Here is a 15,308-nt window from a genome sequence, read left to right on the forward strand (position 1 = left end):
CTTGGTGAAGCAAAGCAACTTGTGGCCCTTCGAGGCCTTACGCTTTAGGGCTTAAGCTGGTACAGGAGGGCACTTGCCGTACGGTGTAAGCAAGACTTTAGTTGCCAGATGTTGTCATTCCCACATGTGTTTTTATTGTGTTACAAAAAAAAAAAAAAAAAGAAACCACAGCTATAAAAATAACACATTTTCCAAAGATAACATTACAAAAAATACCATTCATACCATGGTGGGAGTGTATTAGTTAATACTGGCAGAAGAAGCCTTAGTTAACATTGAAAAACACGAATGATTGTTTCAAAACCTTTAAAGCATTAAAGTGCTTTAATTAGTCATTATCTTAGGACTTAGGTTCACATTTCGGCAACACCAAAGGAGTCAGGTTCCTAATTGCTGCAGTGGAGAGGGGCGTAACGGCCTCCGGGATGCTGCCCTGGCACCTGCGGCTCAGTCCGGCTGGGGGAGCGGAGCTGAGCCCCTTGCCGAGGGTGGGAGGGAGAGGAGGCCACCTCCTGCATGCCCAAGGCTCAGAGCCGCTGTGGGACACTGGGACAGAGGTGGCAGAGGGAGGACCTGGGCCCTGGGGGTGCTGGTACAGCATCGGAGCTCATGCTTGTTTTCCCCGGGATCCTCCTTGCAAGTCTGCGAGGAGACGGCCCTGGAGGTGGTAGGTGGGACTCAGCTCCTCTTCTTTTGCTTTGCTGGTCGGAGGCATTGTGAAGGGCCCCCTGGCTCCTTCCCCAGCCCGGGGGAGCTGGGACATGGTGGGCGGTCTGCCTCCGGCAGAGAGGCAACGCGGGGAGGAGACGCAGCAGTGGGGATGTGCCAGGCAGCGTTGTTTCTGCATTGATTCCCTCCAGCTGCCCAAAATCTTGAGCAACCTGAGGTTGAGGGCTCAGAGAAGCAGCTCCCTACCCTCCCGCCCCCCCTCCTTCCGCGCAGTGGCAGCCCCGGTGACTTTCTGCGCCTTGCTGAGATGGCTGTGGGACGTCGCCTTTCAACACGTGCAGGCGCTGGCGAGGGAGGGAACGCACCCACCGGTGGCCTTGCTTTCTGCTCAGGGTTTTTTCCAGCCTGAATCAACAGACAAATTACGCCTGGAAACAATGACCAGCGACAGAAAATGAAACTGGCAGGACCTCATGTGGTCACCTAGTCTGTCTCCTTGCTCCAAAGTCGGATCAAATGTCCCCACCTGCATTCCTGCTCGCTGGGGCTCAGCTGTGTGCCACGCTCCCCACTGGAGCAGGGAGGGGTCAGCCAACCTCAGACTTCCCAGCAGAATTCCCTGGCTTGCCCCCTCCTTTGCAGTTGTGTGAAAGATACTCGGAGGAGGAAAAAATACGAATTTTGAGTAGATAAGGCTGGAGACACGATTTTCTTCTTCTTTACATGCTAGAACATGAAATTAATTTACTTGGCACTATAGTGTCTCAGGAGTAAGTATCAATTTTTATAGCTTACATGAAAATAAATCTTTTTTTTTCTCCTTACAGCACAATGAGCATACCGTATGTACATTTGCTTCTGTTTATATACACAAATATTTAAGTACATGACCACATCAGGAACTTTGCGGTTCTTTGCGGCTGCACAGAGACCTGAAGGGCAGGGGTGGGTGGTGGCAGTCAGGCAGGGAGCAGGTCGTGTGGCTTCACAGCAGCCACTGGCAGGTTTCTGTACAGAAAATGGAGCAGGGAAGGGCCGAGTCCTCGCCACGATGGTGAAGACCATCACGATGGTGTCGGTTCTGGACACGACGGGGGATACGGGATGGGGGTAGGTAAGCCGTACCGAAGGCTGGTCTTGCAAAGAGAAAAATGTACCGTCTTTACACCACGTCTGTCGGATGCGGGGATCCTCCAGTAAAACACAGAACAGCGTAAAGCACCAGCGGGTGCCTGCGGCGGGCAGACAACCCGCACGCCCGTGGCTGAGCTGGCTCCGCCACCCTCCTCTTCCCCTCCGCCGAAGCCACCACGGTTTCCTCTCCGGGGCAGACACTCCCCGTGCGGCTCAGCGGCGTGCTTTCACACAGGGCTTGCAGTTCCCCTCCAGACAACAAAATTACACTGTCCCAGATGCCCAAGGCTGAAAACATTTTTCATAGGGGGTTTCATTTCCTCCCTCCGGTCTTTTGCTGCTGCCTTCTGGAGACCCTCAGTTGATCTCTCCCTCCGTGAATTCTTCCTTTATGGACTGTTTGCGAGATTTGCAGTCTGGGAGGTCAAACCCAAAGTCCGCCCACTCGTCAGCCCCGCCGCGGTTGGGGATGGTGATGGTGTGGCGCACGCGGAAGTGCACAGCCTCCATCACACGCTGCCGCTGCAGCTCGCCCGAGCTGCCGATGGAGATGGTGGAGGCGTTGCTGCTGGAGCGGATGAGCTGCTGGGCCCCGTAGTCGTGGCTCTGCTTGAGCTCCTGCAGACCTCGCCAGATGATCATCCTGTACTGCTCCGGGATCTTCAGTGCTCCGAGATCCTGGAAGAAGAGCACCGCTGAGGCACAGCCAGCAGCTGGCAGAGATGCGGCTGCCAGTGGCAGCGAGCCCTGGACCCCTGAGCCTGGGGGGGGAGCACATGGGCACAATCCCTGAGCACCCACTGGTGGCAGGGCTGGACCTCCTCTGGGTCACAGCACCAAGGCCACGGGCGCATCCCCCACAGGCCATTTCTCATTTGTAACTGGTGGCCAGTTGCCCAGTTACTCAAACGCAGCTTTGCTCGTTAGAAATTTGCTTTCCTTTTTGGGGGGCATGGGTTCACATCAAACTGATGTGGAAATGAGAAGGGAGGGGACCCATCCCTTTTGGACGCAGGTTGCAGAGCAGCACGTGAAGCGTCCTCATGTCTGTTCACCTGGGCAAGGAGCCATCGGCCGGGCTGGCCTCTCCTCCGGTCCTGGACCGGGAAGCTGGAGCAGCCTCTGCCCGCGGGGGCCAGCGCCATGCCCGAACGCACCCAGGCGGGCGACAGCGGGCTGTTACGACGCTATGGGCCACACTCATCAAGCCAAATGAGGTCGATAACCTCAGGACTGGGGGCCCTGCACCAGGACAAACACCGTCGTAGCGGAGAGCTGCCAGAGATCCATGTTAATGCCAAACACAGAGACTCACGTGAGTGTTAACTAGAGAAGACAGTGAGTATGCAATTAGTAATTACAAACGCCGACTTGGACACACAGCTCAGTGGTCTGGTACAAGTTTTGGCCGTACCAAACCTTCCCTTTGACAGCTTACAGACGGTCACGGAGTTAGTTCAGAAAATGGTCCAAAACCAGGCTAAGGTTACACAACTGGCCCCAGCTACCAATGAAAAATCATCGTGTCTCCAACAGCTGCATCACCAACGCACGGCCGCGCATTTTATTGTCACTGCCAGGCAGATGACATCTCTACCAACTGCCTGGGGGCCAAATGGGATCGGGGCAGGAGCATTGTCTCAGCCAAAACACTAGGATTTACAGGGCGTGCTATGGTTCAGAGAGTTTAAGAATATTTTTTTTTTTCTCCCCATTTTTTTTTTCATTACCCTGATGGGCTGGGGAAGTTCCTGCTTTGGTGCCACCCACAACCTCATTTCGCAGAGACTGTGCTTTAACCGAGGACGGCAGCAGCAGAGGGCTGGCGCGGTGTGCAAGCGCAGGTACTTCTAGCACCCCCTCTACTGCTGTTCATGCCAGCTTTTGCCAGACCTGTGCTATTTCATTCCAGGGGTCCCTTAATACAAACATCCCAGGCTCGACTCCCTTACTTTAGCTCCTTTTGTCTTAAAGACTAATAAGACATAAGATCAGATTTTAAACTCACCGAACTGCAGTGGAGGTGCTCGTGCCAGCTCAGTGGGGTTTGGGTTACTTTGCTGAGCACCTCAGCCAGCTTTTCTGGGGTAGGTGGAAAATCTGCCTGAGGGCTGGGCTGGGGATCTTTTAGCTCTTTTGTTTCTGACAGTCTGGAAGAACCCATGGAGACCATCATGGCTGCTACTGATGGCTAAACTACCACTAGATCCGAAGGACTGGAAAGGATGCATAAAGGGAAGGGATGAATCCTGGGGAGCGTATATTCTGTGTGAAGGGTTGGTGCACAGTTTTCCCTTTCCTTTAAAACAGTTTTGTCCTTGCTTTTCAGATCAACAGCTGACAGAAACAAGTGGTAAAAACAGATCTTCCCAAAGCATTTACCTCTATGGATAGGTTCTGCAGGTGGTAAATATTCTGTAACCCTTGTGAGGTGAAATAGTCGATGCAGTTTGGACACCCCAAACCTGTTAAAAAACTGCAGAAAAAATTTGGAAAATAAAGTGGCATTAACTTCTCACGAATAACAGCTGTGCTCGCAACCATCACTGTAGTGCAAACCGTGCTCCAGGTCGCTGAAGAGGCGGGGGCTGTGGCGAGCTCCTGCTGCCAACGGCCTCGGCAGCTCCCGCAGCCCTGCGGCGCAGAAGGACTGCAGCAGGCGCAAGGGACGGAGCTCTGGGATGCTCCGACTGCTCGGGCAGGCTTTCTGTCTGTGTCACACATCCCTAGTGTGCCCTCGGTTGCCGCTCACGTCAAAGTGAAGCAAGATGACGTTCATTCCTAGAACTACTTTTTTTATTATTATTATTTTTCTCCTGATTGTCAGAAGTTTCAGCTCGGTGACTTACACGGAATAACCTGAGGGAGCTGGAGCTCCCAGGGAGGAGCCGGGGCCATGCCTGGTCTGGGCAGCGAGGCCGAGCTCCGCAGCGCAGGCTGGGGCTGCCGGGGGTATTTTGCACATTGTGCCAGGCTGTGGCTACGTGCCTCTAGTTCAACTGCATGTACAGCCTCCCTGACTTTGGTAGGGTGTCTGCTGAAATGTCTGTGGTCTTTTTAAAGACTGACACGTTAAAAAGTGGCTGCATACCTGTTAATGCCTTCCTGATGGAAATAAGCCACGTGGACTGATTTCCAGGCATTGCTGGTGAGGAAGGGGAAGGGGGAAGCTCACAAAGCTACGTGCTGGTTGGACATGCAGGAAAAGACTCTTGTTCAGATGCATTTAATTTGTAATTAAGCAGGGATGGATTACCCAGATAGAGGTATGTGAGGGCGATAGAGGTTTCTAACTGGTAGGTAGCTGGGCTTTAGTTTCTGAGATGAGAAGAATGGTCTACGTGATTGCGTGAGCAGTGATTTCTCAGTTGGGACCAGTGGCCAGTTGACCAGTTGCTAGACAGATCTGAAGGTTAGAGTGAGGGACAACAGCAAGAAACATCAGAGGACAAGACAGACAGGGTGTCGGATGCCTTCCCTACCTGACAAGGCTGGGATCGGGGTTGTAGGGTGGAGGGGGGGTGCAGTGTGATCCGGAGACCATGGACTGGGATGAGTGGCCCCCATTCATTTCTCCGTTGGGTTGCATGGAGTGACTGTTCAGCATGCCGGGTCCTGGGCAGCAGCCATGTCAACGCAACAAATAGATCCATTAGACATCCCAGTTGTGACAACCACCCGCTCCCTCGGCAGGGAGCCTGCGGTCTGCCGAGCCCGGTGAGGTGCGGACCCTTACCCATGGGCGCCAGGCTGGGTGCAGAACCCGAGCTGTGCTGTGCCGGCTGCCCTACCAGCTGGTTGACAGAGGGCAGCTTGTTGATTCCTCCGCTGTGAACCTTGTTCATGGGTGACAGGACAGGACCGTAGGAGGAAGGCGTCTGCAGCTGACTCCTGCTCGGGGAAACCAAGCGGCCGGTCAGCCTGCAGCAGAGGGGGGGATGGAGGCACCCTGCCCCAGCCCACCTCCTCTCTGGCTGATCAGACTTCCCCGCTGAGGCTTCAGGCAGCTGTGCCGACGTGGACTGTGGCACAGAAAAGCCACTTCGCACCGATACCGGCCCTATAGCGGTCACCAGCCCTTGCTAAGCACCTGGCACTGGACAGCCGTGCTGCGAGCCGGTGAACCAGTCCCAGACTGGGGCTGCCTGAGGGCTCCTGTAGCCAGGGTGGCTGCCCAGCCTCTCCGGGCTGTAGGCTCGGGGGGCTGCGGTGATACATACTGCCTCTGCAGGAGCTGCTGCTGCTGCTGTCGGTAGGAGTCAACCAGCTGCTGCGGGACCAGCTCCACCAGCTCCAGGCTCTCCTTTATCTTCATCAGGATCTCAAAGTTCTCCCGGCCTCGCACCTGGAGGAGGGAACAAGTCCAGGGCTTTGCTTTGTTCCCATCCCACCTAGCCACCTTCCTCGTGGCCCCTTTTTTCCACCCAGCCGAAGGTGCGGCTTCACTGGGGCCAGGGACTACCTGGGGGTCCAGAACTCCCTCAGATGTGTGCACCCACAGATGCTTTTGCCTCTGTTCTCAATGTCTCTGCTCTTACACACACCTGCCGCCCTGCAGGAGACCATGCAACCCCATCCTGCTCAACATCACATCCCGAAGGGGTGTATCGCGGAGGGGACAGTGCCACCGCTTTTCCCAGCCCAGCTCCCCACCAGCGCAGCTCACCAACACTTACAGGCACATAATACGTCTCCTCCTCCCCGTGCCTCCGTTTCTTAACGCTGGCACCCAGCGCTGGGATGCCCTGGGGGCTCTGCTTAAAGGCTGGGAAGGAGAGAGGAAGAACGTTAGCATGCTGTCCTTGCAGCCGGGCCGGGAGCACCTTGGCTCCCTGCAGGATTTAAGCTCAAGCCATGCAGCGTGCTGGCTGTTCACCTGGGTTCTGGCATCGATGATGTCCCTTTATTAGTAATAATGAAGAGCAAATTTACATGGGCATGAAAGCCCTGCACAAACAGCTTTGCACTCTGGAGGGAAAAGGGAGTGGGTCCTCTTTATGAGACTTTAGATTTGGTTGAGAAAGGTCAAAGCATGGTGCCTGGATGGGGATTGGACCCGAAACTTCTGGAGCACGGTGATTTTGGGTGCAATGGGAAAGGAGCTGAGGCAGAAGCCTCTGCGTGGCTTTGAGTGGCAAGGGGGTGCAGGTGCAGGCCAGGAGCCTGGGGCTGCAGCAGAGCAGTGCCCTGAGCCCCCTCCCTCTCCCGGCAAGGAGACTTACTGCGTTTGTTGGCATTGCCGTTTTTAGCTGCACTCTCGTTCAGGGCTTGTTGCTCTCGGTAATGGTCTTCATCAGCTTTCCGGTCTCTCCCGGGACAGGCACAGATCCGTCCCTCAAATGATCTCCTTCCTAGGACTTGGCCGCTGGGAGGAGAGAGAATTCAGTGACCCTATTTCTGCTTGGGAAGTGTGTCGCAGCTCAGTCCATGTTTTGGTCCAGCTCAGAAACCAAACCAGTCAAGCATCTTCTCATCGCTCCACATGAATGGATTGCTCGGGAAGCAATCAAGCCCCCAAGGTGCTGAGTGCAGGGAGCCCCTTGGCAGCAATCTCCTGGGGGAAGAGGAGCTCCTGAGGCAGAGGAAGGCTCCAGCTTGCAGCTGAAGGGAGAAGCTGGTGCTGGGCTGGGTCCCCAGTCCCTCCAGGCCAGCCCTTTCCTAGCCAGCAGGGAAGAGCCTTTCCCCTGCGCCAGGCTGAGGCTGCGGGGGGCTGCCACATCCCCTTCCCCTGGGGGTGCTCTCTGCAGGGGGGGCTTCCTTCCCGAGGGCCCTCAGCCCTCCCACAGCAGGGAGAGATGCCCCGACAGCCACTCACTCTCTCGTCTCCAGGGTGATGATGATGAGGATGGGCCTCCTGTTCATTCCTCCCACGCAGCTGCTGTTGCACATGAAGTTGTACAGGATGGTGGTGAACTCGGTTCCCACCTGCCCAGGAGGGGAGAGCCGGCGCTGAGCAGGGAGTGATGGGGGGAGGCAGGCTGGGCCCTCCCAGCCCCCAGCGCAGGGCTAGCGCCTTGGCAGGACGAGCAGGGGAGCACCAGAGAAGGGTGGTGTGGGGATGGTCCCAGCTGGGAAAAGGGGACCATACAAGGACGGTGAGGGGTCTCCCTTTGCAACCTGCTCCCCTGGAATAGGATGCTCTGGGATGCATCACAAGGCTGGGAGCTGCAGATGCTCGAATGCAGCTGCCACCAGTGCAGGAAGCAAGCAGCGGGTGGCCTTAGATGTGCCAGGGCAAGCAGGACGCTCCTGCCCTTTGTGTCCTACCAAGCTGCCCTGTCACCCATGGGTTCACCCTCAGCACCGGCAGAAGCCCAGCTAGAGGCAGGGGCTGATCCTGCCCCCCCACCCCAGGGCAGCCGGGTACCTGCGGGGGCTCGTAGGGCACCATCACGCTCTGCCTTCCTGTCACGGGGTCATCCACGTACTGGGAGAGGTTGTTGCCTTCCACCCGGATGAGGTGGCTGGCTGGGGCTGACTGGCCTGCAAGGCAAACCTCTGCGTTAGAGGACATGGCTGCCCAGGATCCTGGTCCTGTGCATGCGAGGGCTGCAGCGCAGGGCGGGACACATGGCCCCCCGCGATGACAGGGTGGTCCCCGGCAGAGCAGGGAGAGCAGCACTCACCGTCATTGAAGTCACGGCCAAGCTCGTGGTTGGGGCAGCGTTTCACCACCTCGGTGACGTGCTCTGCTTTCTTGTAGACGGGCATGGCCCGGATGATGGTGCCCGGTGGTGGGGGGGTGGACACCTTGATCTGGATGGGACATGTTTTTGCAATCTGACAGTAGAGTTTCTTCAGCAGAGGGGAGTACTGGAAAAGAAGAGATGGGTGAACGTCACTGGGCCTGATGGGGCAGCGGCTACTCCCCTGCCTGCCCTTGGCTTCCTCTGCTGCTGCGGTGCAAGCACAGGGCTCCCTCCCCTTCCTGGCACGGGGGCTCGTGCTGGGCTCAGGCTGATGCCCCCGCTCCCACTGCACCCAGACAGTCATTTCTGTTCCCTCGGCTCCTCACATCCACCCGCCTGCTGCTTTCTCACCACTCCAAGCAAAATGAGAGCACGGCAGTAAAGCAGCAAATTAAAATAATGACTTGTTATAAAACCAATTACCGCCTATTGCGTTGCAGCCATGCTGGAGGGACTGTGCCAGTGCAAAGCTGCTCCAGGTACCAGCAATCACCCCTGTGGCGCCCGGCCTCCGTGGCTGCTCCATGTTGCAAACTGCTGGTGCTTACTCCCAGTGCTTTGTAGGGGACGGTGACCAAAGGACATTCAGCCTGTCTTTGTGGTAACTGTTTATTCTCTAGGCTCGATATTTGTTTTTCCCCTGGAAATATTTAAATGTGACCAAATTCACCCCCACCACATCGTATCCGCTTCCCACGTAAGCCAGATACCACCCACCTACAGGGCGAAGGGCTGGGCGCTGTAGGAAGGGGTTCCCAGCTAGCCTAATTGCTCCGGCAAAGCGGGAGCATCCACTATGCTGTGCCTTAGAGGAAATCTTGCTGAAAATCAGTGGAAACCCTCATGCATACATCACTCACCCCACTTTGGAAACGTAACCCCGAGTCTCCTATTGTGCACAGCTCCTGGCTGAGCTGAGAGCACTGAGGGTGCTGACGCACCACAGCCTAAGGAAATTGTGTTTAACGTTGTTAATGGAATCACAGCTAATTATGCAAAACCTCAGAGTTTAATTCTGACTAGCACGAAAGACACAGACAGGGTTTGTCCTGACCATGAGTCGATGCTTTGCAGCTGCTTGCTGCAGCAGCAGTGGCTCCCAGAGGAGACACGGCGGGACCCGCTCCCCAGGCTGGCTGCCGGAGGAGGATGCTCTGCAGGCATCAATAGAAAACAGTTCATGACCACTTAAACACTCCTCATAAAGGCACAAGGGATTTGCTCGGTTTGGAGTGAGGGGTAAGGTCCCCTTGCAAGGGCTGTGGACCTGCTCAGTACAGGGGAAGCTCCTGGTGGCCACTGAAAATGGGAATGGCAGCCTGAAGACAGCAGCGTGCCTGGGAGCCGGCCCTGGAGCACGGCAGAGCCCCTTGGCAGCAGCACCCTCGGGACAGGGACCCAGCGCTGGTCCAGGACCACCGCACCCACAGGTGATGGGCTGCAGCAAGGCAGGGGCTGGCAGCGTGCAGTGGGCAGGGGCTGGCAGCATGCAGCGGGCAGGAGCAGGCTGCACGCTTCGAGCGGAGGGGTGGGGGAGGCAGGGCCCGTCCTTCACCTTCCAGTAAACGCGTGTCTCGGCTCCCAGGTGTGGGGATGTGCAATTCCCTTCCACCTCACCAGTGCCACGCTGTTTTCCATCTCACAAAGAATGTGTTTGCTATACAAGAGCCCACCCCTGCCGCACAGAGAGAAGCCAGTCCCTGCATGGCAGGGCATGTTCCTGCTCAAAGTATTTTATCTCATCCCCACAACATAATGCCCGATGCCAAGAAAATACCACCGTGCAGAGTATTTGTGAGGATGTTAAAGCTTGTCCTCAGCCATCCAAATACAGGTGTGCAGAGGCCAGTGAGGCTCCCTCTGCCCCGCCGTGAGCCATCTGCTCCGCTCTCTGGGTGGCAGGGCTGCCTGAAGCCGGGGGATGGCAGGGCTTGGCAGCTGGCATGGGACTGTGAGGGCATTAGGGACCTGACACGGGTGGCTCAGCCCTCGTCTTCCCACTGCTGCCAGCCTAGTCTGGTGCACACATGCATCAGGTGGGTTTGCAGAAGGGATCTGTGCTTCCTGATCCTGCTGCCCTTTCCGTAGGAGTGGATCCACCCGTGGGCTGAGCGAGCCTTCCCTGCCCACAGAGGCTCCCACCGAGCCTGCTGGGACTGGATGGGCTCCCATCAGCCTGGCAAGTGCCGCAGAAGCAAATGAGAAACTGCTGAAGAGGCAAACAAGATGATAAGCCCTTTCCAGGTGGTATTTCTAGGGAAGGTCAGGGAAGATATAAAGGGGAGAGGCTTCTACCAAGGCAAACTGCAGCAGCTTGGGCATGGTGGGGTTGTGTTGGACCGATGGCCAGCTGGCAGCAGGTACCAGCTCCCAGAGAGGCACGCCAGCGGCTCATGGGGGGTGTATGCTGGGGTCAGAGCCTGCTCTGGGCTACAGAGAGTGGGAGAATGCTGTGGTCATTAAAGGGTGAGATTGGGATGTGTAATATGAAGCTGAATCTGGCAGCAAGAATTAATCCTCAGTATTGGAGGCATGTGGACTTTCTCAGAGAGAGAGGACACGCGGAAACACCACCTTTCATGGAAATCCCCAAATTTTGCAGCGATACCTGATGACACTGCCCACGCCTCAGCTTTACAGCCAGGTTAGCTTCCTGGGCGCGATCCCGGCAGCGATTGTGCCTAGGCTGGAAGCGCAGGCTCTGCTCAGCGCCCAGTCGCTCCCTCCTGCCCGGCTGGGAGGGGAGACTCGTGCGGCCATGGCCCACGTAACCTACTCGCCCACAGTGCGACGGGGGTTTCACGCCCTCATTTTAGGAGACAACATGGCAAAACAAGGGTTAGTTGGAGGGGGGCTCTTCCTTGCCAGGTGTTAAAATACTGACAACTCCTGTCAAAGGATCCTTTCATGTAGACATTCCCGGGCAGTCCTCAACATGCCTGGGAAATATAACTGCTCTGGAAGAGTAGAGGTGCATTATGGCAAGTTCTTTGGTAACAAATTCTCTCATTATACCATGTTATGACATGGATAAATCTCTGTTAAATAGCAGAGCGATTGCCCCGCAGGGAGAAAGGCTGCCGCTCAACACAGGCATGCCTCCACTGATAACCTTATCATGTCTTAACAGCTCCAGGATTGCCTTCAAAGATCCTTCCTCAATAACAAACTATTCTTTTAAGGAACTCCATGCTGATAACTCTGGGCAAGAACAGTCAGGGCTGTGCCCTGTGCGGCCGCACTCCCGGCTCCTCACAGCTGTACCTCCAGCTGCTGCTAAGGCAAAGTGCTCCTGGTCTCACAGACCTGGCCTGTTGATGGCCATGGGGTGAATGAGCATTAAGGTTTGGGGATCCCCAGAGGCTCCATGTCCCCAGCCATGTTTGAAGCCAGGAAGGGCCCTTGGCTGTACCCTCTCTATAGGGGACAGCAAAATGCATGTCTTGCTCAGGGGAAGAGCACGCCTCTGCTCCTACGTGGTTATCTGTATTTGCTAATAATCAATCAGACCTGCATCTCTGCGCAGGGCTGCACTACGTAATCTGAGTTACTGGTGCTTTACAAGCTGCAGCTGAAATGTGCACACCCGGCTCACAGGGAGCATAAAGGCACCGCGCTTTCCTCAAGCACAAGATGAGACAGTTGCAAAGTGGAACCCGGGAGATCGAAATGCCAGTATTTAATCCCATCGGCTAGTGCAGCTGCTTCGCTGCTTGGTACTACTTCTTTTGCCATGGCCATGGTTCTGCCAGCTATCCTAGCACTGAACCTCAGGCTGGTCACTCATACCCTTCCTGTTCTGCAGCATTTGGACAAGCTGACCTCGTGAAACCAGCCACACGTGGCAGCGGGGTCACAGCCAGCACTCACATCACTCACACTGCTGCCAGCTCGCTGCCACTCCCGGGCACGGGAACAACATCTTGGGACACCTGAATGCCTTCCCAGCACTGGTGCATCAGCACAGCCTGAGCTCAGCCCCAAGATTTCTTTCACACCTCCAGAAGAGCTTGGGGAAGTTCTACCCCTGGGCACCTCCTGCCTTTATTCTCAGTCCCTGCTCTACCCTTTGGACTGTTCATGTCCAAAGTTACGTTATTACTAAGGTCATCTCTGTTCACAGAAAAAGCCAGAGTGTCTGTTATTGCATGTTTGCGGTGCACAACAGGTTCGCATGTTAGCGTGGCTTGTGGGTGCTGGTTTGGTTTAAACAGCAGTAACAGCACTGAGTGATCTGCCTGAAGCGTATGTAAACTTGCAGAAGGTATATTCCTCTGGGGTTTTTCTGTAGTCCTGCTGATTTCAATGTCTGCCCTCATCTGCTGGGCTGAAAGTATAATGCTACCTCCATTGCCATCCCTTCCCTGCTACTGTGATCTGTCCTGCAAAGCAAGTCCAGGGCACTAGGAACAACTGGAAAAGCTGGATTGTTTAAATACCAGTGGTATATCAGCATGAACCTGTGTTTCTCTAGGGACTTGGTACCCCAATATGTCTTGAGATGGGGTTCCTTTCACTTCCATGTTCAAAACACAGCTACTTCTTGGGCAAGATGGAGACTCTGCTGCACCAGTGCCGAACGTAATGGGAAATAAGCACAGCAGGGTGACAGAGCCCCGCGGTGCAATTGGCTGCTGCAGGGCTTTACCAAGGTTACCTTGGTACTGCTGCCACTGCATCCAAGGAAATGTTTTGCACATCACCAGATCCAAATGAGCTAATGCCCCGCAATGATTCACAGTGACTGATACAGCTGCAGCTGTGAAGTAGCATTAAATTAGGTCTCAGCATCCGCTGCTGCCCACCCTGAGCAAGTACCCAGGACCCACTCTGGAAGAGGCCACCACGCTGCTCAGACCCTTAGCTACTGCTCCAGCACAGGAAACCAGAGTAGGGAGAGGTGTTTTTCCCTATGGATGCTGACAGCCTCATACAAAAAAGAACCAGAATCTTCAGCATGGAAAGATCTATGGGCAAAGTCCATGTGTCCTAGCCCTCCCTGGGCAGCAGAACCGCTAGGAGGATGTGTCCCAACAGATTCGAAGCTGATAAAATCTTATTTATCTTCAACTGTTGACACTGAAGCGTCTAGACTTGCCTGCTTTGGGAGGGCTGCAGCCAAGTCCTCCTTTCCCTCTTGAAGGAAATGATTTGCTCAACAATTACTTTTTCCACAAATCCTCACCCCCCCCCCCCCTCCCTACCAGCCGCCTCCTCCTCCTTTTCTACATTCCAGTCTCCTCATTAGCTCTACTCAAGACGTGTCCAGGACTGCAGTCAATGGATCCCAATAAAGCCACTAGCCTGGCAAGAGAGAGAGAAGAAAAGTGCTGCCTCCGGCTGCTAATTTCCTTGCACTCCCCAGCAAGCAGCTGCGGAGCTGCATCCTGGGACAGGTTCAGACAGATCGCAGAGGAGAGGTGATAATAATGTGTCTGTCATCTTACTCAGACATGTAGCATCTTGCAAACCGCAAATACCGTTAACCGGCTTGGACGAATCTGTTACGACAGATCCTGGAAGACATACCGACCACAGAGCTAGGGTTTTTTTCTTTCTAATTTTTTAATAACCATAGTTTTAATCACTGGCCTATACAACTTCTCATCGAGCCGCAAATTCCTCCCCAAAAGCTACTTTGTTGCTCATTTACTCTAAGCTGGTTTCAAATATGTCTGGTGCATCACTGATGCCTGAGGGGAGAGCATCTGCTGGTGCCCAAGCCCCACGGGCAGGCTGGGCAGCAGAGACACTGCCTGGGGATGGCTCTCAGGGATGCCCCAACACCTGCCTCCCCATGCCTGCAGCCCCTGCACCACACTGGTGACACATCAGGCTGACAGAGCCCAGGACTCGGGGGTTCTCACGGTGCCTGGCAGAGCGCCCCATGCAGAGCCCTGCATGCCATGCCCCCAGCCCCACTGCCACCAGTGCTGGACCACTGGTGACATCCAGGGCTGGGGCTGTCCCCACAGCAGAACCAGCACAGACAGGCTGTGCACGCTACAGCCTACATTCTTCTACCTTTATTATCATGCCATTACTGCTAATTAAAATCCCTTGGTTAACCCCCAAAGGAGTCCTCTCCCTTCCTTCCCTAGTGTGCACATCCTTAAAATAACTGCCAACCAGGATGACAGCCTCTCGTAGTCACTGCTTAACCAGCCAGCGCTGGCACACTCTGGGTTGCTTTAACCTCTTCTAGTAAGTCTGACTCCTGTATGTCTGGATACTTGGGTCCCCTGACCAAGCTGGTGCTGGAGTTCCCTCTCATCCAAAAAGGAAGTTGAAAATCCAGCAAAACAGTTATTTCATTCTGCATTATCAAAACTGGATAAGGGGAGCAAGCTGGGAGGGGAGGAAGGAAGAGACTGGGTTTGGCTTGGGAATTGCTGCTGGAAACGAAATGCAAAAAGCCACAGCAGCAAGTCCTGGACTCTGGGGGGAGACCACTGCCCCTCGCAGCATCCCTGGCAGGCTGTGGCAAGCAGCAGGGAGCTGCTTCTCCTGCTTTGTGACAGCCACTGCCTGGAGTGGGCACAGGGAGAGAACATGGTTCACCCAGGGCACAGCCAGCATCCATCCCCCTCCTCTTTAAAGTGCTAGAGGTCAGGGCTCCCCAGAATGCTTCCAAGCTGTGGTTCTCGTGGTGTGGGATGCAATCCCAGGTGGTAAATCCCCACTTCCAGCGGTGCAGCAGCAGGCCTTGCATCCAGTCCCGAGGGACTTGGCTGGGGCACCTGTGGTGGGGAGCACCGCTGGCTGACCCACCAGGATGCTGCCGTCGGGCTGCCTTGGGGCTCTGCGGGAGCCACC

General features: G+C 55.3%; 1 protein-coding gene across 5 annotated transcripts in view; it reads right to left on the reverse strand.

Annotated features, from left to right (window-relative positions):
* Positions 1–1,433: 1,433 nt before the first annotated feature.
* The window catches only part of TP73 (tumor protein p73), a 34,197-nt gene continuing 20,322 nt past the window's right edge, over positions 1,434–15,308 (reverse strand). For 3 of the 5 annotated variants that reach the window (XM_080380316.1, XM_080380317.1, XM_080380318.1), the window contains 10 exons: positions 8,430–8,616; positions 8,171–8,286; positions 7,619–7,728; positions 7,026–7,168; positions 6,480–6,568; positions 6,024–6,148; positions 5,540–5,694; positions 5,286–5,418; positions 4,186–4,279; positions 1,434–2,481 (listed from right to left, as the gene is read on the reverse strand). In XM_080380316.1, coding sequence (XP_080236442.1) covers positions 2,161–2,481; positions 4,186–4,279; positions 5,286–5,418; positions 5,540–5,694; positions 6,024–6,148; positions 6,480–6,568; positions 7,026–7,168; positions 7,619–7,728; positions 8,171–8,286; positions 8,430–8,616 — 1,473 coding nt within the window. In that variant the 3' untranslated portion in view covers positions 1,434–2,160. Of the gene's footprint in view, positions 2,482–4,146; positions 5,210–5,285; positions 5,419–5,539; positions 5,695–6,023; positions 6,149–6,479; positions 6,569–7,025; positions 7,169–7,618; positions 7,729–8,170; positions 8,287–8,429; positions 8,617–15,308 lie in introns of those variants that run through there. The other 2 variants (XM_080380319.1, XM_080380320.1) reach the window with 2 other exon arrangements.

The sequence above is a fragment of the Falco punctatus genome (assembly GCF_963210335.1).
Source record: "Falco punctatus genome assembly, chromosome: 3".
Lineage (NCBI taxonomy): Eukaryota > Metazoa > Chordata > Aves > Falconiformes > Falconidae > Falco > Falco punctatus.